This window comes from Equus quagga, chromosome 15, assembly GCF_021613505.1.
Source record: "Equus quagga isolate Etosha38 chromosome 15, UCLA_HA_Equagga_1.0, whole genome shotgun sequence".
Classification (NCBI taxonomy): domain Eukaryota; kingdom Metazoa; phylum Chordata; class Mammalia; order Perissodactyla; family Equidae; genus Equus; species Equus quagga.
In genome coordinates, this window is record NC_060281.1 from 79,541,279 (window position 1) to 79,566,684 (window position 25,406).

The 25,406-nt window shown below is 48.9% G+C and overlaps 1 protein-coding gene across 1 annotated transcript in view; it reads right to left on the reverse strand.

The window, feature by feature from the left end:
* The window catches only part of GCN1 (GCN1 activator of EIF2AK4), a 58,565-nt gene that overhangs the window by 17,196 nt on the left and 15,963 nt on the right, over positions 1–25,406 (reverse strand). The window contains exons 12-40 of the mRNA XM_046639273.1: positions 24,854–24,904; positions 24,420–24,518; positions 24,029–24,202; positions 22,558–22,710; positions 21,340–21,432; positions 20,183–20,258; positions 19,870–20,029; positions 18,874–19,063; positions 18,656–18,780; positions 17,686–17,864; positions 17,290–17,383; positions 15,960–16,073; positions 15,641–15,839; positions 14,584–14,739; positions 13,924–14,105; positions 12,093–12,173; positions 11,607–11,750; positions 10,544–10,671; positions 10,188–10,377; positions 9,908–9,978; positions 9,135–9,300; positions 8,592–8,786; positions 6,796–7,042; positions 6,213–6,334; positions 5,749–5,863; positions 4,800–4,979; positions 1,644–1,864; positions 342–410; positions 2–140 (exon numbers count right to left, since the gene is read on the reverse strand). Coding sequence (XP_046495229.1) covers positions 2–140; positions 342–410; positions 1,644–1,864; positions 4,800–4,979; positions 5,749–5,863; positions 6,213–6,334; positions 6,796–7,042; positions 8,592–8,786; positions 9,135–9,300; positions 9,908–9,978; positions 10,188–10,377; positions 10,544–10,671; positions 11,607–11,750; positions 12,093–12,173; positions 13,924–14,105; positions 14,584–14,739; positions 15,641–15,839; positions 15,960–16,073; positions 17,290–17,383; positions 17,686–17,864; positions 18,656–18,780; positions 18,874–19,063; positions 19,870–20,029; positions 20,183–20,258; positions 21,340–21,432; positions 22,558–22,710; positions 24,029–24,202; positions 24,420–24,518; positions 24,854–24,904 — 4,113 coding nt within the window. The remainder of the gene's footprint in view (position 1; positions 141–341; positions 411–1,643; positions 1,865–4,799; positions 4,980–5,748; positions 5,864–6,212; positions 6,335–6,795; positions 7,043–8,591; positions 8,787–9,134; positions 9,301–9,907; positions 9,979–10,187; positions 10,378–10,543; positions 10,672–11,606; positions 11,751–12,092; positions 12,174–13,923; positions 14,106–14,583; positions 14,740–15,640; positions 15,840–15,959; positions 16,074–17,289; positions 17,384–17,685; positions 17,865–18,655; positions 18,781–18,873; positions 19,064–19,869; positions 20,030–20,182; positions 20,259–21,339; positions 21,433–22,557; positions 22,711–24,028; positions 24,203–24,419; positions 24,519–24,853; positions 24,905–25,406) is intronic.

The following is a 25,406-nucleotide window of genomic DNA, read 5'->3' on the forward strand; positions in this document are numbered from 1 at the left end:
CCTTGCGCAGCGCCTGAGCGATCCACAGAGCTCTGCTCATAAGTCAGCGTCTCCATCAGCCACGGCAGCAAGTCCTCGAAACATGACTCCCCCATGCCCTTCACCATGGCCCCAAGAGCCTTTGCAGACACTGTTCGCACCTGTCAGGTAACCAAAAACAAGGATGGTGAGGAAATCTGACTGAAAACTAGGTGACCACGAAGAAGCAGAGAGGGACCCCTCGGGTCTCCTTCCCTCTACCAGACAGACACAAAAGCAGCTTAAAGAGAATTCTCAGAAATCAATTTTCTGGGGACTGGGCTAAAATAACAAGCTCCTGCCCCATCTCCTCCCAGACTCACCTCAGGTACAGGGTCCAAAAGAGAGGCTTTCAGGCCAGGTGTCACGCTTGGCAGGTAAGGAGCCAAGTCCTGCAATAACACAAGAGGCGCCTCAGGCAGAAGCCCAATTCCTACTTTCTCCAGGTTCTGTTCTACTGTGGACCCTGACCTCACCATTCTGCTGACAAGGAGTGCTCAGTAGGGGTGCTCCCAAAACAGGTGGGGAAGGGCAAGTGGCGAAGAACTCCCCCCTCTGACTAGTTCCTCGAAGGCCCCGTGCAATTGCTTAGGGAAACCTAGAAGGGACCCAAGGCCCATTCTCAAGAGGTCGAGAGAGCCACCAGCTACAGTTCAATGTTCTTCCCCCGCTGGTCCTCCTCCTGAGACCAAGCCCTGCCCAGCCTCTGGAATCTAGGAAATTATTTCTGGTACTTTCCTTTCAGAATTGCATTATCATCTTCCCTTTCTTCACCTTAAATGGTTTACATCTCTTGATACAGCATTCAGCTTAGGAAAGTTTTAAATATAGAAAAAGCCTTATGTTCACTGAAGCATTACTTAAAATAGCAAAAAAAACTTTGGACACTAGATGACCGATGATAGAATTATGTAAGTTATGGTATAAAAATTTGTTGGAATATTACAAAAGTATTAAAAATCAGTTTTATAAATAACTTGTTTTAATCTGAAAATAAGTTTATGTTCAGTAACATAATTTTTAAAATATAATAAAAATCATTAACAGTAATTGTTTTAGTGCTGGAAGGCTATCAATAAAATTTTTTGTCTTTCCAATTTCCCAAATTTTCTAGGATTGACATAACTTCCCACTTTGTCTCTTTTGTCCCTAGGCTGAGCAAGCAAAGCAGAGATGTGGTAGACAATGAAATCACACATGCAAGTCCTTGGGAGCAAGTAAACAAACAAACAACATAAATCTCAACTAGGCTAATTTCCTCTGAGAGGTTTCCAGAAGCAAATGCTTGTGACAAGAAAACATTGCAAGCAGTCAAAGCAGCAGCCACTTTCCCAACATTCCTGAAAGGCCAGAGGCGAGGCTGGACCTTTCCTCCCTCTCAATCGGTAAATGGGGCCCACTGGGATGGGCCTTACCTGGGGGCTGAGCTAAGGACTGGAACCACTGCGCTCTGCAAGACGCCCACAGAGCCTAGATTTCCACCCTCCACCCCAAAATGGTCCGTTTCTCCCTCTAAACATAATCAGGGACCAAATGCCCACAGCCCTCCCACGTCTACTGTAGGACTCTCTGCCCTAAACCAGCATCTACTTGTCTAAGCCGGACCAGCCCCAGTGGGCTGCTACCTTCTGGTCTGTCAGGGAGTACATGTTGCCAATAATCTGGGCTGCCATCTTCCGAGTGTCGGTGGAACGGTCCTGGAAGGCTCTCTGGACGATGGGCATGATGAGGGCGAGCGACGGGGCATCAATGAAGTGGACAAACTTTGTGTCAAGCAGGGTCTGCAAGCATTTCTGGGTCTTCCTGGAGGGATCCGTCAGGGCATCTAGCAGGACTGGGGCAATGGCTGCATGTCCAAACAGGAGAGAGGCTAGTTTGTACAAGTCTATGGTGTGGCAAAGCCTCTAGATCCCCAGAACTAGAGGGGATCAGAAGAGAAGGGAGTCCAGGCCATGCCTCCCTGGAGCCCCACAAGTCACCAAATGGGGAAGCTAGCCTGTCTGCAAAGAGCAATCCTGCTCCACCAAGAGAAAGCTGTGTGGAGGCGGCAGCCGTCAGTCCTCTGCACTGTAGCGCTACGATCTAGCTTCAATGGGCACTGAGCTGGGGCCACAGTGCTGGGCCTCCACAGGAGAGCTGGTTGGGCACGATGGACCTTACTTACCCTGGAAGCAGTAACACCAAGTGGTTTTGTGAAAAAAACTTTTAAGACACCAACCAAAGGCCCCTGAACCAGTGGTTGGAGGGAAGCACGCAATGCTCAGAGCAGCCAAGCCCAGGTAAAATGAGCTCTCAAATTCAGCATCATGAGCCCAGTAGAAGGAATTCCCAGAGGAATACTTGGCTTATCTCTTCCACTAGCCCAGGGAATTTAACCACTATGAAGACCCGTGCTGGTGGTCAACAAATAAAAAAACCGAATAAGCCAATTTAAAAATGGGCAGATGGGCCAGCCCCATAGCCAAGTGGTTAAGTTCATGCGCTCCGCTTCAGTGGCCCAGGGTTTCGCTGATTTGGATCCTGGGCACAAACCTAGCATCACTCATTAGGCCATGCTGAGGCAGCGTCCAACACAGCACAACCAGAACCACCTACAACTAGAATATACAACTATGTGCTGGGGGGCTTTGGGGAGAGGAAGAAGAAGGAAAAAGAACCAAGAAGTTTGGCAACAGATATTAGCTCAGGGGCCAATCATTTTTTAAAAAAAAAAAGGACAGATGATTTGAATAGACAGTTCTCCAAAGAAGATATGCAAATGGCCAATAAGTACGTGAAAAGACGTTCAACATCATTAGTCATTAGAGAAATGCAAATCAAAACCACGAGATGCCACTTCATACCCACTAGGATGGCTGTAACCAAAAAGACAGACAATAACGGGTTGGCAATTAGAACTCTCATGCATCGCTGTTCAAACGATACAGCCACTTTGGAACAAACAGTCTAGTACTTACTCAAAAAGTTAAAGTTATGACATGACCCAGCAGTCTCATTCCTAGGTATCTAACCAAGAGAACTGACAACAGGTCTAAAAGAGTCTTGTACACAAACGTTCACAGAAGCATTCTTCTTAATAGGCAAAAAGTGGAAACAATCCAAATGTCCATCAACTGATGAACAGATAAACAAAATGTGATCTATACATACGATGGAATATTATTCAGACATAAAAAGGAATGAAGTACTGACAAATGACACAACATGGATGAACCTCAAAAACATAATGCTAATAGGGCCAGCCTGGTGGCGCAGTGGTTAACCTCATGCACTCTGCTTTGGCAGCTTGGGGTTCGCAGGTTCAGATCCTGGGTGTGAACCTAGCACCACTTATCAAACCACACTGTGGAGGCATCTCGTATAAAATAGAGGAAGACTGGCACAGATGTTAGCTCAGGGACAGTCTTCCTCAAACAAAAAGAGGAAGATTGGCAACATAGTTAGCTCAGGGCCAACCTTCCTCACACACAGACACACATAAAAACCAAAAAAATCCCATAATGCTAAGTGTAAGAAGCCAGACACAAAAGGCCACATGTACGATTCCATTTACATGAAGCGTCCAGAATAGGCAAATCCACAGAGACAGAAAATAGATTGGTGATTGTCAGGGACTAGAGGAAGGGGAGGAAATGAAGAGTGAATGCTAAGGGGTACGGGATTTCTTTCTGGGATGATGAAAGTGCCCTGGAACTAGACAGTGGTGATGCTGATGTAGTTTTGTGAATATACTAAAAAACCAAAGAATTGTACATTTTTAAAAAGTGAATTTTATATTATGCAAATTATTTCTCAGTTAAAAAAAACCTAAGCTGGATTCCCAAAATGAAGACACTTCCACTCATCTGATAGAAATGAGACTGTTCCAGGCCTTAGAATTCCCCAGGGATGTTGGACATTGTAAAAAAACAACAACAAAACCCAAGTATATCTATTCATCCCTTAAAAAAGGAAAACGGGCTGGCCCTGTGGTGTAGTGGTTAAGTTTGGTGCACTCGCTTCAGTGGCCTAGGTTCACAGGTTCGGATTCCGGGTGCAGACCTATATCACTTGTCAGCCATGCTGTGACGGTGACCCACATATAAAGCTGAGGAAGACTGTAGCAGATGTTAGCTCAGGGCTAATCTTCCTCAGCAAAAACAAAACCAAAACAAACAAAAAATTACATCATTTTCTGAATGAAAAAAACTCTGGCTGAACTACACTGAATGGGCACTGATGCTCCACGTTGAAGCTTAAAATTTAACAAGTGATTCACTAGTCAAGGTGGCCGCTGGGCTTTGTTTCTAGAAATCAACCTCTTCCTATCGCTCAAGAAAGAGTCATACTAAAGAGGACAGTTAAGGGGAACATCCTTTCCTTATCTTCCCCTTTATCACAGGTCTCCTGGAATGAGAGAGAATAGAAAGTTCCCAAAGAACCTAACACTTTGAACGATGCTGATGTGGTCCAGAGCTTGCCATTCAGTTCTGTTTTGACAGCAGGGCTCAGCTTAGTGCACAGGGCTCTCTCGGACTCAAGCTGCTTCTGAGCCAGTGACTCAGTTTCCCTACCTGTGCAGTCAATGGCAACTGCTCCAGACCAGTGGGAAAACAGAGTGCTTCCAAACTACTTTCCACTAATTATTCTAGGAAAAGAGCTTTCCAGAATTTAGAAGTTATTTCAATATGAAAATATCTGTCCTCAGAGGGCAAAGATTTTTGCTGAACGGGTGTGTGTTCCCAGCACCATCAGGGATGGGAGGAGGAGCAAGGGCCAGTGCCCTTCTGGGAGAGGCGTACCCAGGATCTCCGGGTTCCTGATGACGGAGCCGATCTGCCTGAGTGCCTGCTGTCCAGCCTTTTGCACTTTGACGTGGGAGTCAGTGAGCACCTCCGTAAGCTTGGGCACGATGTTGGGCAGGCAGGATGACAGCTGCTTGGGAGCACAGTACGCCATCGCCCCAAGCAACTCCACCGATCCTGCAGACGATAGACACACGCCCAGCATGGAATCACTGAGCACAGCCTGGCAAGTAGCCTGGGCTGCCTGCCCAGGCAAGGGACAACCAGCCTGCTCCTCTGCAGACTGTGCTCAAGCAGTCCCTGGGAAGAAGGCAAAGGGGCTGGCTCCAGCAGAGTGGGCAAAATGCTCCTGAGGCCTGCTGAGCCATGAGATCCTGGGTGAGGGGCAAGGCAACATGGGGGAGAGAGGCGAGGCCAGGATGGGGAGACTTGGCTTAGTTCTGGCGGTGATCCAAGGCAAATTCACTAAATTTTTCGGACCTCAGTTTCCCCATCCACAAATGAAGAAACTGATTTAGATCAGTGATTTTTCGAACTGTAGAGCAAAGCCTGAAGGATTGAGGGGGAAGTCTAAGTGGGAGGGCCCCAGACCTTGACCCAAACCAGAAAAGCTCTGCTTGTTATCTATATTAGAATTCCAGATAAGAATATATTTTCTTAAAAAGGGGTTTAAAGGGGGAAAAAAGCCTTAAAGTCACAGAACTAGCCACAGACTAGCTTTAAAGCTCTGGGATTTCCTGACTTAGGGCTGTGGCTCCTGTCAGAGGCTTGTTCTTTGTGTGAAAGCACACAAACTACTGAAGGATTGAGCTGTCTAACGGCTCAGAGAGTCGTGGCCATATCCCTGGGCTGGGAAACATACAGACAGGACAAGGGCTGTGGCCACCTGGATAGGAAAGTTTTCAGAAAAGGAAGCTGTGAGAGACGTGGAAGGGAGCAACCTTACCAGCTTTGGTCCTCCAGGATTCCTCCTCCAGGGCAGCCAATAAGGAGGGAAGCACCAGCTTCACCCCATGAGCACTCAGGTTGCTCATCACAGCCTTGGCACAATCATCTGCAGCCTCAAGGGAAGAGAAAAGACATTCAGGGGCTTTCTTGCCCAAGCAAGGGTTAAGGCTTGATGCCAGATCAAGAGTTCCCCCAGTGACAAACACTTACTGGGGGTCCACTGTGTCAGACCCTGTGCCCGGGCCTGCAGACACAGCTGAGAAGAGAGATCGTTTCTTACCTCAGAGAGCTTCACTACTTCACTGGGAACCAGAGGAGTCTGTCCTAGTAACCACTGCCCAAGGTATGGGCAGAAGGGGTTCCAGCCACAGGGCCTTACACCATTTGAGACTCCCTGTCGAGTCTCACCCCAGGGGCCGCCCCCAGCTGCTGACGGTTCTCACATGCAGCCTCAGGACTTACCTCACGAACGTACTGGTTCCCATCCCCGAAGCAGAGCAGCAGATGGGGCAGCACGTGAACCACATATGGCTCAAAGAGCTTCCCCAGCATGGTGCAGAGCATCTCAAAGGCAAAGAGGGCTCCTAAGGGAGGAGAAGGAGGGAGAGCTGGGAACAGAATGTCCTCTGGGGGCAGCCACAGGACAACCTCCCTGCTACCTCCTCACCCTCTGGAAACACTCAGGCAGCTATGGGACTAAAGTGGCTGCCCCATGAGGGAGCAGCAGCATCTGCCTCAGCTTGAGAAGCCCCAGAGCAGGGATGGAGCTGAGTAGAAAGGAGGAGAGAACAGGGGATCATCCATCACTTCTTGGCACTAACAGCTAAAAAGGCAAAATCTCTCAGCTAAGGGTATTGCTGACTTCGAAAGTCCAGGCAACATCAGCAAGGACTGGATGGAATGGCTCACACACAGGTGCCCCCTCTACAGCACACATACACAAACACCAGCCCTTCGGTGGGGAAGGAAAGAAAAGATTCCTTTCTCTGGCAGCTGTGGGGACCAATTTCCCACACTGGGCAGCACCAAGCTCAGAGACACTTACCCTCTCGCCGGCGGAAGTTCTTCTTATCCTGGATGGCATCGGTCAGTGCTGCCATCATCTCCTGCTGCTTCAGTGAGAGAATGCCCAGGCCTTTCACCAGGCCTGCCAGCCCATATGCAGCCCCTTTACGCTCTGCATATTTGTCAGACTCCAGCAGCTGTTGCATCAGCCTCTGGATCATCCCTCCTGCATCTTCCTTGATGGCTGGCACAAGGGGCGGCAAGCAGCTGGCCACGGATTCCTGGACCTGTGGGAGGAACCCGTCTTGTCACTGTGGCACCTCAACCATAGCCGGTTCCTGGTGTTTGACACAGTCCTCCACAGTACCTCACCACTAGATGTCCCCAAACCTCACCACAGCCCCTGCCTATCAGACAACTATACAGGGCATTGGAGAGGCAAAAAGTGTCACACATTCATAAATGACACGAGCTCCATCAAATTGAATACTCCATCTGTTAATGACGAGAGCATCAGCCATTCTGGTGCTATTTCTGGTCTAAATGGGGAACCTAGGCCTGGGTGGGTGGGAGAAAAGTCCAGGAAGACTAAACCCCTTCACAGAGAAAGATCCAGAGGGAAGCAGGCTACTGTGTTTCCTTAAAAAAGGCCCAACTCTTTCAGTTTTCAAACTTGTCCAAGTCACAGGGAAATGCAGCTGGCCTTACAGGGCCAGGCCCAAATTGAGTGGCACCAAAAGACCCTGTCAATCTTGCCTCCAGCTACAGCTCATTAAGCCCAACTTGACAGTAGAAAAATATCATGCTGCCAGGGTCCCAGGCAGGACCCTTAGCAGGTTGGGTGTTCTGAGAACTTATTTCACCGTAATTTTGTGAACCTGCATGTGATGAGAACACTCTGGGTGGTCCAAACTGCAAGTCACAGATAATTCATTCAAAAAAGATTAAATTAAAAAACAAAATTCCGGGGCCGGCCCCGAGGCCGAGCGGTTAAGTTTGTGCGCTCCGCTTTGGCAGCCCAGGGTTTCTCCAGTTCGAATCCAGGGTGCAGACATGGCACCACTCCTCAGGCCACGCTAAGGCAGCATCCCACATGCCACAACTAGAAGGACCCGCAACTAAAAACACACAACTATGTACCAGGGACTTTGGGAGAAAAAGGAAAAAAAAAATCTTAAAAAACAAAATTCCTGAGGCCGGCCCAGTGGCGCAGCGGTTAAATGCACATGTTATACTTTGGCGGCCTGGGGTCCACTGGTTCGGATCCTGGGTGCAGATATGGCACCGCTCATCAAGCCATGCTATGGCAGGTGTCCCACATATAAAGTAGAGGAAGATGGGCACAGATGTTAGCTGAGGGCCAGTCTTCCTCAGCAAAAAGAGGAGGATTGGTAGATGTTAGCTCAGGGCTGATCATCCTCAAAAACAAAACAAAACAAAAAACAAAATCCCTGCACTGTGGCTTGGAGGCTGCATTAAAAGGCCCCTGAAACATATAACAAACACACAGAGAGGGTCAGAGAATGCTCAATACAGAGAGAGCCTGGTTTTTTTTAATCTTTGTATCCTTAGTGCCAAATATATACTAAGTGCAAAAGAACGATGAATGATATTAGTAAATGAGTAGAAAAAATGAAAATATTCAGGAGGTTGTTTAGAACAAAGTAACAAGAAAATTCCCTCTCCAGGGGTATTCTTGACTATAAACCAGGCTGTCCCCTGAGAAAGGGGTCAACTCCTCACAGGTAACTGGGCCTTCTGGACCCTGACAGCTAACTCAGCCCCAGCATCCCACTGCCTATCTGCAGTCAGGGCCCCAGGACAGGTGACAGGTACCTGCTGGGAGGGGGTGGAGAGGGCAGCGATGAGCTTGGCAACAATGGGCTTCACTTTAGGGTCACTCTTGTCCAGGTGCTTAGCCAGAGAGCCCATCAGGACCACCACGCTCTGCCGCACGGCATCGTAGCTGGCGTCGTTGGGCGCGTTCTTTAAGAACTCCTCGAACACTGGCAGCAGCGAGTTGACGTTCTCCTGGAAAGCCAAGTGCACCCAGAGCCTCACATCAACCTCATAGGCTCCATCTGGCAATGACAGTCTCTGCCCCAAGGACCAAGCCCAAGTCTGGCTCTGGGACAGGCATCCTGACAAGCCAGCCAACAATGCCAGCTGGTTTCCCAGTTTTCTGGCAGGACTGCAACAGACTTATAAGAATTTAACACCCTCTTGGGGTCTTTTTGGCTCAGAAGAACTACAAATGGAATTTTCACGGGGGCCAGTGCCCTGCCAGAATTTTTGGCCCTCCTTGCGTCACCACTGCTCAGCCTGCCTCTCGCTTGGCCCGGTCTTCTCCCCACCCATCAGCTGGCTGAAATCTTTTACCTTCCCATGGATGTTGAGCGTCGCGAGGGCTGCATCTAACATGCATTTCCGGACATCAGGGTTTCGGTCGTTGAGGGCATCAGGGACAAAAAACTGAAAGAGTGGCTTCACCTGAGAGCTATCCAAACACTGGGAAAGCTTGTTCAGGGCCAAAGCCAGGCCACACCTGGGAAGGAAGTGGGGGCATGTCAGCGGGGGAGGGCCACCTCTGCTGGTGGGGTCTCTCTTGGTGTGTCACAAGGAGAGGGAGCTGGCCAGCTGCAAACACCCCTTTGGAGGGTAGAGCACAGCATGAAGTCTGTAACAGCCCACTTGTCAAATAGAGACCTGCCATCTGCCTGGAGTTTACCTCCTACAGGGTGACCTTGGGCAGGAGACCACCTCTGCCTCCATTTCCCCATGTGTAAGTGCAATGTCTACCCCCCTACTGCCAGGGCGGGCTGCAGGAGGAGGAGAGGTAAAGGAACTAGACGTGAAGGCACAGGAAATGGATATATTCTACAATGAGAAAGTGCTGTTATTCTTTTCGGCTATAAAGCAGTAAGAAGATCCCCGGGGCCGCTGAGGAAACAGAGGTCTGGAGGCCCAAGCTCACACGGCTAGCACAGGAGGAACCAGCACTTGAACTCAGGTCTCTCTGACTCAGAGGGAGGTCTTGCCCTTTCCCTCTACTGGTCCATTATTCCATGCTGTCTCCTCAGAGCACCTAGGCCAGCCAACCTGCTACATCTCAGAAAGCTCTGAGTGGAACAAGATTATAACAGCTGTTATACCTGGCTTCCCACTGATCTGGAGGAGATTCTGAGATAACTCGTCCCAAAGCATCCAGCACTGGGGGCGGCCGCTGCAACAAGACAGGTTGATAAATGTACTACAGTGTTCTCTCCAGCCAAGCCGGGCAAGCCAGCAACCTGGGTGTGAGGCGGGAGATCAGTCACAGCCACCCTGAGCCAGTGACCTCCAAGACTCCTGTCTGGAACAGGCCGGAGGCTGAGTAGAGTCCAATCCACCCTTACACCACCCAGACCACATCAGAGTGCACAGGCTACTCACGTAGAGCTTCTCCTGGTAAATCTCCATGAGCCTGCCCATCACCTCTGCCGCCTGTCGCTGGTAACGTGCCACTGCTTGGGAGAGGGCTTCAGCCCCAGCCTGCCTCACAGCTGCCTCGTGATAGATCACATCGTCGATCAGCAAGGAGCAGAGGTCTGGCTGCAGATCTAGGCCCATCGTCGACCAGAGCCTGTAACAGACCAAAGGCAGGGGCTGGTCACACAGGGATCTCCAGCGCCCATGCCACCAAACCCAACCACCCAGCCCTTCTCTCACTGTAGGCTGAGCACATTGGGTCCAGTTATTTTATAAGGGGAAAAACAACAGAGCAGGAAAAACAACCTTTTGGCTCTTACCTCTCAGCCAGCTTCCGGATCTCCTCCTCTTTGTCGAACTTGACCACCCAGAGCCTCCGCAGAAGGTTCAGACCATTCTTCTCATCGGTGTCAGGTGCTGGCAATACCATGTGGAGTTCCATCAGCCCCTGACAGGGGGTGGGATCGGACCGTGTGAGGCATGACCTTTCAGAAGAGTCCCTGACCTGCCTCCCTGCCTCCCTCCAGGGCTGCACTGTCCAAGATGTAGCCACCAGCCACACATGGGTCTTCAAAGTTAAATCAACTAAAATTAACTCTAAGTTCCTCAGTCACACTAGCCACATTTCAATTGCTCAATAGCCACATGCTGGCTTAGTGGCTACCGCATTGGACAACACAGATATAAAATATTTCCATCACTGCAGAAAATTCCATTGGTCAGAGCTGGTCTAGGGAACGCTATGAGTCAGCTCAACTCACTAGCTGCTTAATCTCTTCAAATAGTTTTTCTTTTGTGAAATGATGGTGTGTGGTGGTAGAATATTTTTCAATGTAAAATTTAAAGATGCAACTCTAAGCAAGACAGATAAAACCCCAGAAGAAGGGCATTTCCTCTAAAAAAAAATTTACCACATTGCCATCATTTTTCAGATTTTACCAAAGACCAGTGAAAGCTCTGTAACAGATCAACAGCAGGAGGCTGCAGAGTGGCATTCGGGAATCATCATCTCATACTCTAAGGGGATCCTTTAGTTTTTAGTCGAAAAGCACCAAGAAAAGGCAAGTACAAGCTAGTAGGTTAAAGAAATGAACTACTCCTATGAGTTATGTTTCTCCATAGAAGTATCAAGACCCACATTCCATTTTAGAAACTAGGTGACATCTTTAGAAGTGAAGAAAAAAATACGATACATCATGACAACTGCTTCATTTTCGGATTCCCAAAATGACCCTTTTTGCCTCCAGGACACACTAGTGCAGATGTAAGGCATCTCCCATCAGAAGTGATGGGACATTTGAGAGAATGTCCCTCGTGCAGCTCAAACACTTGCACAAGTGACAAGGGACACTGCAGTGGCCCCAAGAGGGAGTGGGCACGTACCCGAAGCACAGTGTCCCGCACACTGGCACACGGGGACTGCAAGGCAGAGAGCAGCACGTCCACCTCCTCCTGCTCTGCGAAGGCACAGCCATCCTCGCCACTGCTGCTGGCACACAGGGTGGTCAGGGTGTCTGAAGCCAGAACCTAAGGAGAACATCGATCCACTGGGCGCAGTTCAGCAAATTATCTACTTGTATGGGGCCAGGTGATGTGCTGAACGTCCCAGAGAGGGATCTGAACTGAGAACATCCACCTCACAGCCCTATTAGGGCTGAGACCCCAGCTCCAGGCCAACGCCAGTGATAGTAACCAAACAAAGCCCCTCACTAGCCGAGAACAGTCAGGCTGGCTCTCAAAAGCAGCCCTTCTGCCCAGATCCAAAACTGGGGGCCAAGAGAGAGAACTAGGACTCAACCTCAAGTGCCAGGACCTGAAGTTGAGGTTATCAACTAAGTCACAGCAACAGCCAACTGAAAACCAGATTACCTGTAGGCGGGGAGAGCCTGTCCCAATCACCCAAGTCAGAAGGCGCAGCATGGCCACACGAGGCAGCAGCTCTGGGCCATTCTAGGAGAGAAGAGCAGATAGTCAGGGTGAGGCTCTGGGGAAGGTCTGTAACCAAGTTTGGTGGCACAGGAAGAAGCATCCTCTCACACACTGGGCAACAGTCAGGGTCATATGGACGAGTCCACTGTAGAAAGACCATCAGTTTTACAACTAAATCCACAGGAGCCAACCCCAGTCAACCATAATCCTCAGGGACTCAAAATAAATAAACCCTGAAACTCCCTTGAAATTCACAGAATAAGAAATACAGATGGCCCCTAAACACACAACGAGACACTTATTTAACCTTACAAGTAAGTAAACAAACACAAAATGAGATACCATCCTTTCACCCATCGTTGGCAAGATTTCTATTATCTGAGGTTGTGTTCAGTTTGGAGAAAAGGGAACTCTTAGTGAGGGTATAGCTCAGAACATGCCACATAACCTAGCAACTCCACACCCAAGAATCCGTCCTATGGAAATTCTCACATGGGTGCACAGGGGCCATATACATAAAAGGGGGCACACCATAGCACTGCTCCCAACAGAGAAAAATTAGAAACAACCTTAAAACATCCATCAACAGGTAAAGACTTAACTAAAAAATGCTGTAGCCATTGCAGAGAATCCCACAGCGCCTGTAAAATACTTCATCTATATGCAATGACATGGGAGGAGACCCAGAGTATATATCATATGAAAAAAGCAATACTTTTTATTTTTTTTAAAGACTGGCACCTGAGCTAACAACTGTTGCCAATCTTTTGTTTTTGCTTTTTCTCCCCAAATCCCCCCAGTACATAGTTGTATATTTTAGTTGTGGGTCCTTCTAGTTGTGGCATGTGGGATGCCGCCTCAACGTGGCCTGATGAGCAGTGCCACGCCCGTGCCCAGGATCTGAACCGTCGAAACCCTGGGCCACCGAAGCGGAGCATCAAACTTAACCACTTGGCCACGGGGCCAGCCCCAATACTTTTTTTTTTTTTAACAATATTTTTACAATATTTTTGCTTTACTGTGTGTGAGTTTTACATGTGCTTGCTTAAAAAAAGGTTCACGTTGGGGCCAGCCCAGTGCCATAGTGCTTAAGTTTGCATGCTCCACTTTGGCAGGCCCAGGGTTCGCCAGTTCAGATCCTGGGTGCTCACCTATGAACCACTTGTCAAGCCATGCTGTGGCAGGCGTCCCACATAAAGAGTAGAGGAAGATGGGCCGGGATATTAGCTTAGGGACAATCTTCCTCAGCAAAAGGAGGAGGACTGGCGGCGGATGTTAGCTCAAGGTTAACCTTCCTCAAAAAAATAAAAGGGTCCACGAGGGTATACACCTAACTGCTAGCAACTGTCCCCTCTGGGGATTGGCATTTCTGTACTGTTGGAATTTTTAAAAATATGCATGCATTACTTTGGCAAATTTTTAAAACAGAATCTATTAAAAAGAAAACGCCTCCATGAATAAGGTCCAATCTCATAATTGTAAGTCACAGGAAAAGGCAGCAGTACTATCTTCTGAGTTAGAAATAAAACAAACATAGTAAATTGATACAAAATCCTTCAATTTCTTCAGGTCATAAACTATCAGACACAAGAAACCCATTAAGCTTCTTTGAGGCCTTGACAGCTGCACTAAACAGAACATCTGGGTTCTCCTCACCAATGGCTGCTGCTGTAGGTGTAAACACACACTCCACTGCCCCACCAAGGTGCTGAAAGCCCCTGCCTCCCCAACTTCCCTCAAGCCAAGGGGAGAGAGGAGCTCCCCTGCCAACCTCATCCACACGCCCGGGCGGGTTGCTGGGTGAGGCCCTCAGCTGGGCATGGACAGTGAGGATCTGAAGAATCTGGGCCATGCGCTCCTCCTCCTCCTCACTGTGGCAGGGCATCTCGGTCAGCACCATCTTCAAAAACGGGAAGACTAAGGAGAAGGCTGGCGCAGACAGGGGCGCGGCATCTGTGAGAGCAAGAGGCAGACACAATCCTACAGGCAGGGCAGGGCACAGACGCTGCTGCCTCAGTCTCCATCCTCAGAGCGAGTGGGCAGGGGGAAAGGCTGGAAAACCTTTCTGACACCCAGAAGCACACAGTATGATGACAGGGACGACAGCTGGTAGCCCAGTTCTAAAGCCAGTCCTGCTCCTACCCCAAACACTTTTCAGTTCCAGAATGTGAGAGTTAAAATGGACAAATAGGTTCCACTGACAAGAAGTAAACCCTCAATGGAGGTCTCAGCAACTCACAGAATGCCAGGATTGAACTCAAAAATCCTTCATCTAGTCCAACCCCCACTTTTTGGATGAGCAAACCAAGGCCAGGGAGGGAAGGAAGCTGCCCAAGGCCACAGCCTCAAGAACTCTGGGGGACGCCACAGTTCATGGATTCCCCACCCCGACTCATATCACCTCTAGCCCTTTGTCTGCCCTGTCCCTTACCTGGCTCACCCTTGCCCCCCCTGCTGGTGATGGTGTGGCTGTGCAGCAGGGTCACTGCTCTCTTCACAGCCAGCGACAGCTCTTCTTGGCACCATGACTTATCCAGGGCACACTCTGGCTTCAGCAGGCGCAGAGTCACATGGCTCACCAAAGTGCCTGTGTCCAAGAGAAGGGACTCAGCAGAGAATGACCCATGCAAAGATGCAGAATCTGGCCTGGGTGCAAACCAGGGACACAGGGCAAAGATGCCACATCCCTCTGACTTAACAGTAATCAATTCTGCCGTGCCAAAATATCCTCACCCTAACTTCTCATTTCATCTCTGTGACAGTGCTGAAGGGTAGGCAGGCAGGGAGCTGTCCCGACATTAAGAAACTAAAAGTATGCTGAGAAGAGGCAAGAGCCACCCAAGGATTATTCAGCCAGAAGTAAAGCTCTACCTGTATGGCATTCCTACCTTCCACGCAACAGCCCAGCCAGCCAGGTAACACTTCTGGCAGCTTCTATATGTACTGACTGACTTTTCCCCTCAGAACAGTTCCCAGATTCCACCCTCACCCATGGCAACATATCCTTTAGGCGAGGAAGTCTGCTCAAGGTCATTAAACAACCCACAAAGTGAGGACACCATAATTCCCAGTCACTCTACCTGGTCTTTGTTTCTCCAAAGCCAAAAGAAAGCTAAAGGTCGCAGAGACCTCTAATCACCGACAAGTGGGTGCTCTGGGCTGCGCTGACTGGCCACGTGGCATCAAACCTTCCCCAGCACCACTGAATTTCTGACTCCCTAGTTTTAAAACTCCTACAGAAAGATCACACTGACTAGTACCTAAACCTTGGTCCTCAGAGTGAAAGCACAGCAGACAAAACGGGAGAGAGGTGGCATTACGTCATTCCTAAGGACATGCAGCTTGAGGTTCCCAAAGCTGCTTCCAGATGGAAACAAAAGTCAGTAGCCTAGATCACTGTGTACCTCCCCACAAGCACTCAGGGGCATCCACTGCCCGCCTCTCAACCTGCCCCAGGCAACACCCACAGCCAGCAAACAAGGACTAACCCAAAGCCTTGAGCCGAGGGGGCATGACACAGCCAGCCAAGGACAGGAAAGGGTTCTTGATCCTAGGAGCAGCCAGCGGAGATTTCAGCAAGGGCAGGAAAGAGTCAACCAAGACAGGGATGTACTGGGTCAGGCCAGATGGGTTCTTGGCCAGGATGGTGTCCAGCAGTCCTAGCGCCGCCTCCAGCTCACTATCCAGCTGCAAGTAGAGTTGTCCCAGGGGGCAGGTCAGCAGGGCCCTGCTCCAGGACAGCAAAGAGTGGGGCTGGGCTGCCCAGCACTCTCATGGCACAGGTGTGTGGTGGCAGCAGCCGCTTACCTCCTGCAGCCGCCTGCGGATCTGTGCCTCCTTGTCCAGCTGAGCCTGCAGCATCTCCTTCTGCTTGCTGGTCAGCTGCACCTCCTCTTTTATGCCCTTCTTCTTCTTTATCTCCTGAAGGGAACGAGCAAAGCAATTTCATCTCCAGGGAACAGACCTCCCTCCCTACTACAGAGGAGGGCAAGGTCAGTTCCACAAGCACCATGCTAGCTCTAAGTCTGTGACCTGGGCCGCCAAACCTGCCATGTGGCCTCCTCCATCTCCCACAAAGTCTGCAGCCACCTGCTTTCTACAGAACGGAGAGAGTAGTGGAGAAGGGATTTCTTACTGGACTCTACTGACAAACACAAGGGAGCCCTTTGATACGTTAGAAAAATGAAAAGTCCCCCAGTGTGCTGAAAAGGGTATTTTGGTACACACATAGCTTCAGAATCAAAACTTCAGCCTCCCCTCCTGGCCAGGACCTCCCTACAGAAGCTCTCCCCAGTCTAAGCTGAAGTCTGGAAAAGGTCGAGAAAGCACTCATTCATTCAGCGAGTATTTACTGAGCACCTACATTGTGCCAGGCACTGTTCTAGATGCTGGGGAGACCATGGGGAACAAGACCAAGTCTCAGCCCTCACAGAGCTCACAATCTAGTGGGCAAAGATAACAACGAGCAGGTAAATAAATACACAAACAAGATGACTTCAGATCACGACAAATGTTATAAAAGGATTTAGGAGGATGCATAGTAACCAGGAAGAAGGATGGAGTTTACTTTAGATGGGGTGGGCAGGGTGGTCACCTCTCTAAGAAGGGAACACGTAGACATGTGAAAGATAAGGGATGGGAAAGAAAGAAGAACCCAGTCTGATAAAGACCGAGGAAAGAACAAAGTCTGAGACAGGAAAGAACCCTGTGTGTTCTGCTTCTATCGGAACCAGTTCTGTTAGAAGCTGAATACAGCAATCAAACCGCACTTCCTCAGAGGCTACATTGTGCCACACCCTGTGCCTGCTGTCAGGAGGAAAGACAGGTCCCAGCCTTCCAGGAGCTGAGAGGACAGGCATGGAATCAAGCAACACCACTTAGTGGAGGAACATATGAACTGCTGCCGGCACCCAACAAAGAGAGAAATTTGTTTTCCTTGAGTTGGGGGTGGAGAAAGCTACTGAGAAAGGGTAACTAAAGAGTGTGAAGGACCTTGGAGGGTGCGGGAGACCAAAGGAGTGTGCCATGGGTCTCAGGATGACCCAAGGGAACAGTATATAGTGCACTAGGAAAAGTCACCAGCCTGAGGCCACAAAACTCAGCAGCCACTCCATGTGTGATGGTTCCGCATACTCACCTCCTTCAGCTCCAGCTCGATGATCTGCTCCTTGAAGGAATAAGCTTTGTTCTCCCGCTTCATGTTGGCCTTTTTTATGCTGTCTTGCTGGGCACTGAAACACCAGAGTAGGTGATCAGCCAGCTTCAAAATAGCCAGCAGGCCCTTCAGCCTCCCACTAGCCATGAAATCCCAGCTAGCTTTTAGGTAGTATGCACCAGAAAAGTGCTGGACACTCAACATGCTCTTGTTTCCCGGGACTAAGCATGTGCCTGGAACAGAGCAGGTACCTGTCCAGTGAATGCATAGGTTGTTTCATTTGTTCCTCACAATGACCCTAAAAAGGAGGTGTTGTCTCCATCTTACAGGCAAGAAAACTAAGCCTTGGGCCAACTGAGCCCAGAAGTGGGGTCTCACCTCTGGATGATGGATTTGTCATACAGTTCCCCGGCAGGAGTTTGCATGATGGCAAACTCCTCCCGGGTCACCTGGCGCAAGGCGGGGTTCTGCACAGAGGCGGTGATGGTGCTGATGAGCTGCGGGAGGACTCGGTCCGGCGACAGGATGGAGAGGGAACCCATGGCATTCATGGAAGACTGCCAGGCAAACACAGATACAGTCAGTGTGCACTAAGGCTGGCATTGGAGAGGGGTCCTGCCACGCCTAAATGCCCCTAGCAATTGGCTCCCCTTCTTGCCACTGCCTTTTCTTTTTGAGCACTGCCTGCCAGAGTAGACAGCTGTGGCATGTTCCTGCCTTCTCAACAAGCATTTACCCCTTTGTCTGGAATAGCAGCCTGATTTGGGGGACACACTCCTCCTCCACTCTCAATCTCTATGGTTCAGGTGAAGCTGTCCCCACCCTTTCCAGAGGTGGGCACGTGGTCCAGACCAGAAGGAGAGGCTCAGGGACGAGCATAGGAGCCAAGTCAGGTCAACCAGGGACAGTGAGAGCACATGCCAGTTGAAATGACTAGAAAATACACGCTGCTTCTACTGGAGCTGATAAGAGGACAAGCTGTAAGCCTGGAACTCTAGCCACTATCCTCCTACCAGAAAGGGGAATACTATCTGAGAAAGGAGCCCACATCGTGGAAAGCAGGGATGAGACAAGAGAGACGGACAAAGAGCAAGAGAGACATCACCTACAATGTCCTGAGGACAACATCTGAGTCCCTGCAGCCAGCATCACCTGGAGCCAGTCATATCCAGGGACTTAGCAGTTAGACGAGGCAGTGAGTTGTCTCTGTGCTCAAACCAGTTTGCATTTTCTGTCACTTGCAACCCCAGGGTCCAAGCCCACATTTCATCACATCTTCAGCTGTTTCTTTGAATCTTCCCTTCCCACACTCTGACCCGAGGCCAGAACCAGCTCAGGCACTAATCACCTGGTTGAGGGGACTCTGTGTGGTGATCCTAGGAATGATCTGATCCAGGTGCCTGGTGATGAAGGCTTCGGGATCAATCTTCATCCTAGTGAGAAGTGCTGGCCAGAGTCCAGATTGCACTGCCACTGAAGGGGAGTGGAGCTCTTTGAGGCTTTCTGCTCAGCCTGCTCTTACAACAGAGCCCTCCCACCCCTTGCACACCCACCCCAGCCACAGACCTAAGGATGGGTGGTGGGAGATGATCAGCATTTCCTGGGCCAGCTGTTCAGTGTTGGTGACGTCACCCTCCAGCCCTGGCACCCCAGAGATGACACACAGAGCCTCCTGCAGGACTCGTGGAGGCACACAGGCCTTGCCTGACTCAGTCACCTCCCCAGCATCGGTCACCAGAGCCTCTAAGGGCAGCACCTGTGTGGAGACAACACATGAGCTCCCACTGCTCAGAGTGCTGTGCAGGCCTGGCACACATGGACACAACTGCCTTTTGCTCATGTTGTTCTCTGGGGCTCCTCCTACTGGATAAAGACTGATACCCAGCTCCCTGCATTGGGACCTACAGGCTGTGAGATGTGTCTGGAAGGAGGAAGCACCTGTGACTTTGCACCTAAAAAGCCCACAGGGGAAAAGAAGGCAAGAGAAACTGGTCCAGGAGACCCAGCTGACAGACCCACCCGTCTGTCACTGGCCCACATCCCTCAAGCAGGATTAGGAAGGGAGGGAAGCAGGGAAATGGGGCACAGAGGGCAGTGAAACAGGAGCCAGGTCTTTGGAATCTACTCCTAGTTCCGCCACCCACTGGCCAGGAGACCCTACGCAAGTCTTCCAGCTGCCGGAACCCTGGATAACTCATATAAAATAAGGGTAGCAAGCCTGTCTGCCTTTTAAAGGCATTGTGAAAAAGCAAAAGGGAGAATGGGCTTTATAACATTCATGAAAATGTTATAAAGGGCTTTAAAAACAAAGTGTTATTCCATTAGTCAGGGATAAAAAGGTTGCACTACATGTCATAAGATGTGGGAAGAAAGAAAAGGGTCTATGAAAAGGAAAAGGAATTTTACAAAACAAGATGTTACTGGAGCTTGAGGGCAGAGAAGATTCTAGCATCACACAGGGTGTGAGTGAGTAAGAAGAGCCCAGGAGTGGCCCAGCCAACACCCCATGGCATAAGCAGGGTCAGGAAGCAGCTCTGAATTCTGGTGCCCAGGTGCCCTCACCTTGTGAGAACTGAGGACAGTCTTCAGCTCCTCTAGGAGTCCGTACGCCAGCTTAAAGCCCCCGAGAGAGGACAGCAGCTTCCGAACTGTCTGCTGAGCCTGCCTGCGCACGTGCCAGGTGCGACTCAGGAGCACCGTCACCAGAGCCCGGTGGTACTGCCTGCGAGCACAGGGACAAACCTTCCTGGGGGACGGCCAGGCGCGGGGCTCTCCACAGCAAGCCCTCCCACCCCCTGCGCACCGCCGTTCCTCAGGCTCCTGCCAGGGTTTGCCTCGTTTGGCCCAAGAGGAAAGGTAAGTGAGCCTCACGTACTGAACTTTGTTGCCTGTGAGTCTCTGAGGGTGGTCAAGGAAAAGTCTCTCCGTCAGCTGCAACACAGTACACAGGGCTAGGAGGGGAGAGAAACAGCACACGTGATTTTAAAATAGAGAACACATCCAGAAAAAACTGGAAAGAACTGGAAAATGAACACCAAAATGTAAATGCGATTATCACTGGATGTGAAATTACAGCTCATTTGAATTCCCCTTTTTGCTAACTATGCACACATGTATTTTGGAATATGTAAAAATATACACTTTGTTTTAATTAATTAAAAATTACTATGCAGTTCTAAAAAAGAATAAAGACACTCATTACATACTGGCATGGAATGATTTCCAAGTCTAGACAGCATAATGTGTACAGCAGGCATGCTACCATTTGTGTAAAAAGGTAGAGAACTAACACATAAAGATATTTGCTGGTATAAATATAAAATACCAAGGATACACAAGAAGCTGATAAAATTGGTTCTCCATAGCCAGGGACACTGGGTGGCCAGAGATCAAAGCAAGGGTATAATTTTCAGTGTAGACGCTCTTGGATCTTTTATTTTTGAATTACGTGAATGTACTTCCTATACAAAAAACTAGCTAAATTTTTTTTTAAAAACCAGAAAGTGACTAACAGTTATAGCTCATTAATAGGATGTTGTGATCTGTGAATCAATACGACTTTTCAAATCATCAATTAGTGGCAGACACGCCTAAGGCAACCTAGAATTTTAAACCTACATTTAAAGATCAACTGTTTCTTCTCTGCCAGGATAGAAACCAGCAGCTTTTGTGCCTCCTGGTAGGGGAGTGGAGCCAGCCACATTCTACCAGAGCTTCTCTTAATAGAACAAAACCTCTGAGACAGCACCAATTACCCAATCAGCTATAATTACACCTAATATCACAGCCCCACAACCATTAGTGCTCTGTCTCCACAAATCTCCCACTTCCCCTCATCTTCCTGGCATTATACACGCCCCGCAGGAATAAATTCATTCTCATGACAGTCAAGCTGCTGGCCAGATCACCCTGGTCCAGGTTTTTGCAAAGCTGACTAGTCAAGACAACAGATAATTGGGGAAGGGTCCAGTCCGAAGACCTGCCAGAGACTTGGCCCCAACCTCAAGTTCAACCAAGGGGAGAGTAACTCACCATCCTCTGAAGCCATGAGCAGGAATTTCTCAGAAGTGAAAATCTGCTTCTTCTCATCCACAATCAGCTGCCAAAAATTGCTCAGTTTGGCCTCTGCAAGAAACGAAAGGTTGCTCCACAACCCAGCTCACCACGTCCAGCAGAGCTGGTCCCCTCATCCTGAAGCTGTGGGGCTGGCTTTGCTGACAGACCCTCAGCTACAGCAGGCAGGGGTGCTCCGCCAGCAGGGATAAGTCATTCCCAGGCCCTCTGCCTGCCCCCATTCTGAGAACTAACCGTCCTTCTAGTATCATCGCCTGTATGAAAACCTTTGGTGGTTCTCCGTTGTCCACAGGATCCCAGGCGAGCTGCCTCCCATCTGAAATTCCCACCTAGCCCAGGCACCAGGCTGAAATACTTGAGGTTCACACATGGTGCTTTCCCTGCCCTTCTCTGACTGGGGCTGGTTTGAACTCACACTGGGCCATTCCCTTCCAGCTGGCGAAAGACTTCCTAGCCTTCAGGACCTTAGTTCAAATGCTCCCTCCTTCAGGAAACCTTTCCTGGCACCCAGCCAGTGCCCTGGCATATATAGAGATGGCATATGACTTCATTTCTAACCATGGGAATAAGTTCAGGTATGTCTGCATGCAGAGTAAAAAGTGGACTGAAGAAAGCATGGAATAGCACATAGACACACAAAGAAGTTCTTTTTGTTGTACTGATTTGGAATCTTTTCCAAGATACGCTCAGTATATAGCATGGCATATACAGTTTGTTACCCAGCATGTTTAGTTGATGACTCACTGACTATCCTTAGACACAAAACTGGTAATACTGCCCAGGAAGGGGAACTAAGTGGCTGGAAGACAGGCTGGCTAAGGGGAAGTTTTTCACATTATATCCTCTTGTACCTTTTGAATTCTGTACTCTCTAACTGTACAACCAATTTTAATAAAACGTCCCCTACTAAACTCAGGTCAGTCTGGGCATTATCTACCGGCCCTGATCCCAGAGCACTGGATGAAAGAGGACAGTGACAGAGTCCCCTGACTGCATTCCCATTGCTCACTGCGACCCTGAAGCTTATCCCTGCAGATGACAAGCAGCCCTGTGGCTGACCCAGAGCAGTAAGTGGCCAAGCTGAACCTGTAAAATTCTAAACACCAAGACACTCCTCCCAAGGACTCTGAAAGAGGCTCTTGTCTACTACCATCCTAGACATTTCTGGACTCTTACCAGCCTGTGAGTCAGCCATGGAAAGCTTCGAGAGCAGCAAGGCTGCGGCGACTCCTTCAGTGACTGTGGGAACCTGAGTGCTTTGGGAGGCTGCCTTCTCCACTGTCTGGACAAGCAAGGGCAGTAAGTCCAGGGCCTGCAGTAGTGTGTCACCTGTGGAGAGAGGACCAGAACCTCACAGAACACTCTGATCCTTGGGAGTGACAAGATTACTCAAGAAAGGAGTTATCCACCTAGATCTGAACCGGCTGACTAAAACCCTTCAGTTACCCTGTCAAATATCTTGAAGAAGTGGAATTAGAATCTGAGGCTTAACTCAAACTCTACAGCCATAAAGTTAGAGTTAGAAGGATCCTAACTAATCCAATAGTCCAGCTATTCATTTTTATGGAAAAGGAAACAGACCAAGAGAGGTTACATGAGTTGCCCAAGGCCACATATCTGGTTGAGGGAGAGCCAGGGCCAACCTCAAGCCTATCAATTACTATCTGGGGTTCTTCTCCCATACCAGATGACCTCTGGACCCAAATTTCAAAAGCAGAACTAATTTGCTGACCTATGAACTATGAAACTCAGGAAAAAAAAGGTAGAAACCTATTAAAACTATAGCTAAATCCATGTTTTCTTAACTACTAAACTGGCGTATCAGAACATTTCACAATGAAACCAGTTTTCCTTTCGGATGATGTCATGAATTTGAATTCAAGAAATGTTTATTTTAAAAGTTTATTTTATATTGTTTATTTTAAAAGCATCAAGCAGAACTAACTCAAGCTGCAGAGACTAGGTTAAACCATGCCTTAGCTATCTAGAACTCAATTTAAAATCAAGGCTGATCAATGCAACCAAATTGCAAACTGATATATGAATACAGGAGCTATATAAAACAGTGTCCCCTCTCTAAAGGCAGCTGTAGAATTTCCTAGACATTTCCTTAAACACAGCCATCCTAAGTTTAAACCTTTTTAAAAGACATACAAGCCTATCTCAGAGGTGGAAGTCAACGTTGGAGATTTTCCCCGTGGAGATCAAGCTCCTGTACGAACACGAAAGCTTCCCCTAGCTCTTCCTGGGAAGAGGTGGATGCCTATGTCCAAATAACAGTAGGTCTGCTGGCACTGAAGCAAGGGCAGAGGTTGTTTTTAATAGGTCCAGCACAAAGTTTATATGAAGTTGGACCTTTCCAATCAGTCCTATCAGAATCACTTCTCCATGATCTCAGATAATGTAGTGGCAGGTTCTGGTTCCGGGTCCTCTCTGAATAAGCTTTTTATTTTGAAATTCTGCTAAGGAGGAGAAGCCAGAATTTGCTGTGAAGTTGGACTCTGATTCTGAGCTTTATGGATGACAAAGCCAAATGCTGCCAGAGATGTAAAACTAAATGATGCAAAATAAGCTGAACCAAAAGGGAAAGCCTGGAAAGGTGATCACGCCCTGGAGACTTGGTCCCCTCCGCGGGGCAGGATCTCACCTCGGAAGCAGGCCAACATGCACTGCAAGTAGGCGTGCCTCACTGCAGAGGTGGAGGTTTTAAGGCTGAAGGCTTTCTTGAACCATTCAGTGAGCTTCTTGGGCACTTCCGTGGTGAATCGGTTACACCAAAGAGCCAGGACAGAGACAGCATGCACCAAGGTAACTTCATGAACTAAGGCAAGAAGCAGAAATCCAGTCAGTCTGACATTTTAGACCCACGTCAAATCACTGCCAGCAGTGTAGGAAAGCAAGCAGGAGTACCAGGGAGAGAAAACAGTGATGCTTCGGGAGGAGATGTGCCTTCAGAAGAGGTTCATGGCAAGCTGAACACGAAAACCAGGATCAAGGTTGGGTCTAGACTGCATTCTCACTATGTTGCACACAATTACCTTCTTGCTGGAGAAACGGGATGAACAGCTCAGCAACGGTCCCATTCAGGACTTGACTGGAATGCCCAGAAACCACGTGATGACTGACACTCCCAATCCCTGGAAGGTAGGGGATCCCCTGCTCAGCCCCTCATCAGCATGAAATCACCAACACATGAGTCTTTCCGCCACTGCCCACCTCCGCAGCAGCCATGCCTCTCCTCTGGCCATTACTGACCCTCCCTCAATCCCCCCGCAAACACCCTGCCTTCTGTAGAAGCCAGGCCTCCCACTAGACTTGCCAAGCAGGCAGGCAGCAGAGTCCTGGGAGCCAGGCTGGGATGTCCAAGATTGTCAGAAGAGTCAAGATCCAAAGAAGGACTCGCCTTACCCAATAGTTACATTACACCTCATCTACTACCACACTTCCTACTACCCACAGAGAAATTCAGTACCTGAGAGGACGCTGATCTTCTGGGCTACAATAGTTAGTTTTCCCTCTGAGCCTGAGAGGAGAGACAGTAGAGATACAAAATTCACATCAGCCACATTTCCCAAGGGGTGAATATTGTAGTCATGTGTGTGACATCCAAGATATAGTTTCCGATTCCATTAAGTAGTCTTTCTGTTGTGAAGCTGGGTTTAAAATAACATTTACTAGCTCTTTTCCCCAACTAAAAAAGGAATATGTTTTTACAGAAAATCTAAGACACAGAAAAAATACAAAGAAAAACATTTTAAAATCACTCATGTTCCCACTACTCAAAGACACTATTAACATGTTGGTGTATTTCCCTCTAGTTTTTTCCTCTATGCAGACAATAATATATATACCTAAAAAAAAAATGAAACTGAGAACACCTCTATCTACACTGCCCTGCAAGTGCTTCTGTTCACTTTACACATTCACAGCCTACGGCCTTCACATGGCCTTGCCACGAGCAGCCTCGGAACACCAAGTGCTAGTCAGGTCTTGGAATGCTGGAGGCCACCCCTCAGCCATCTCCA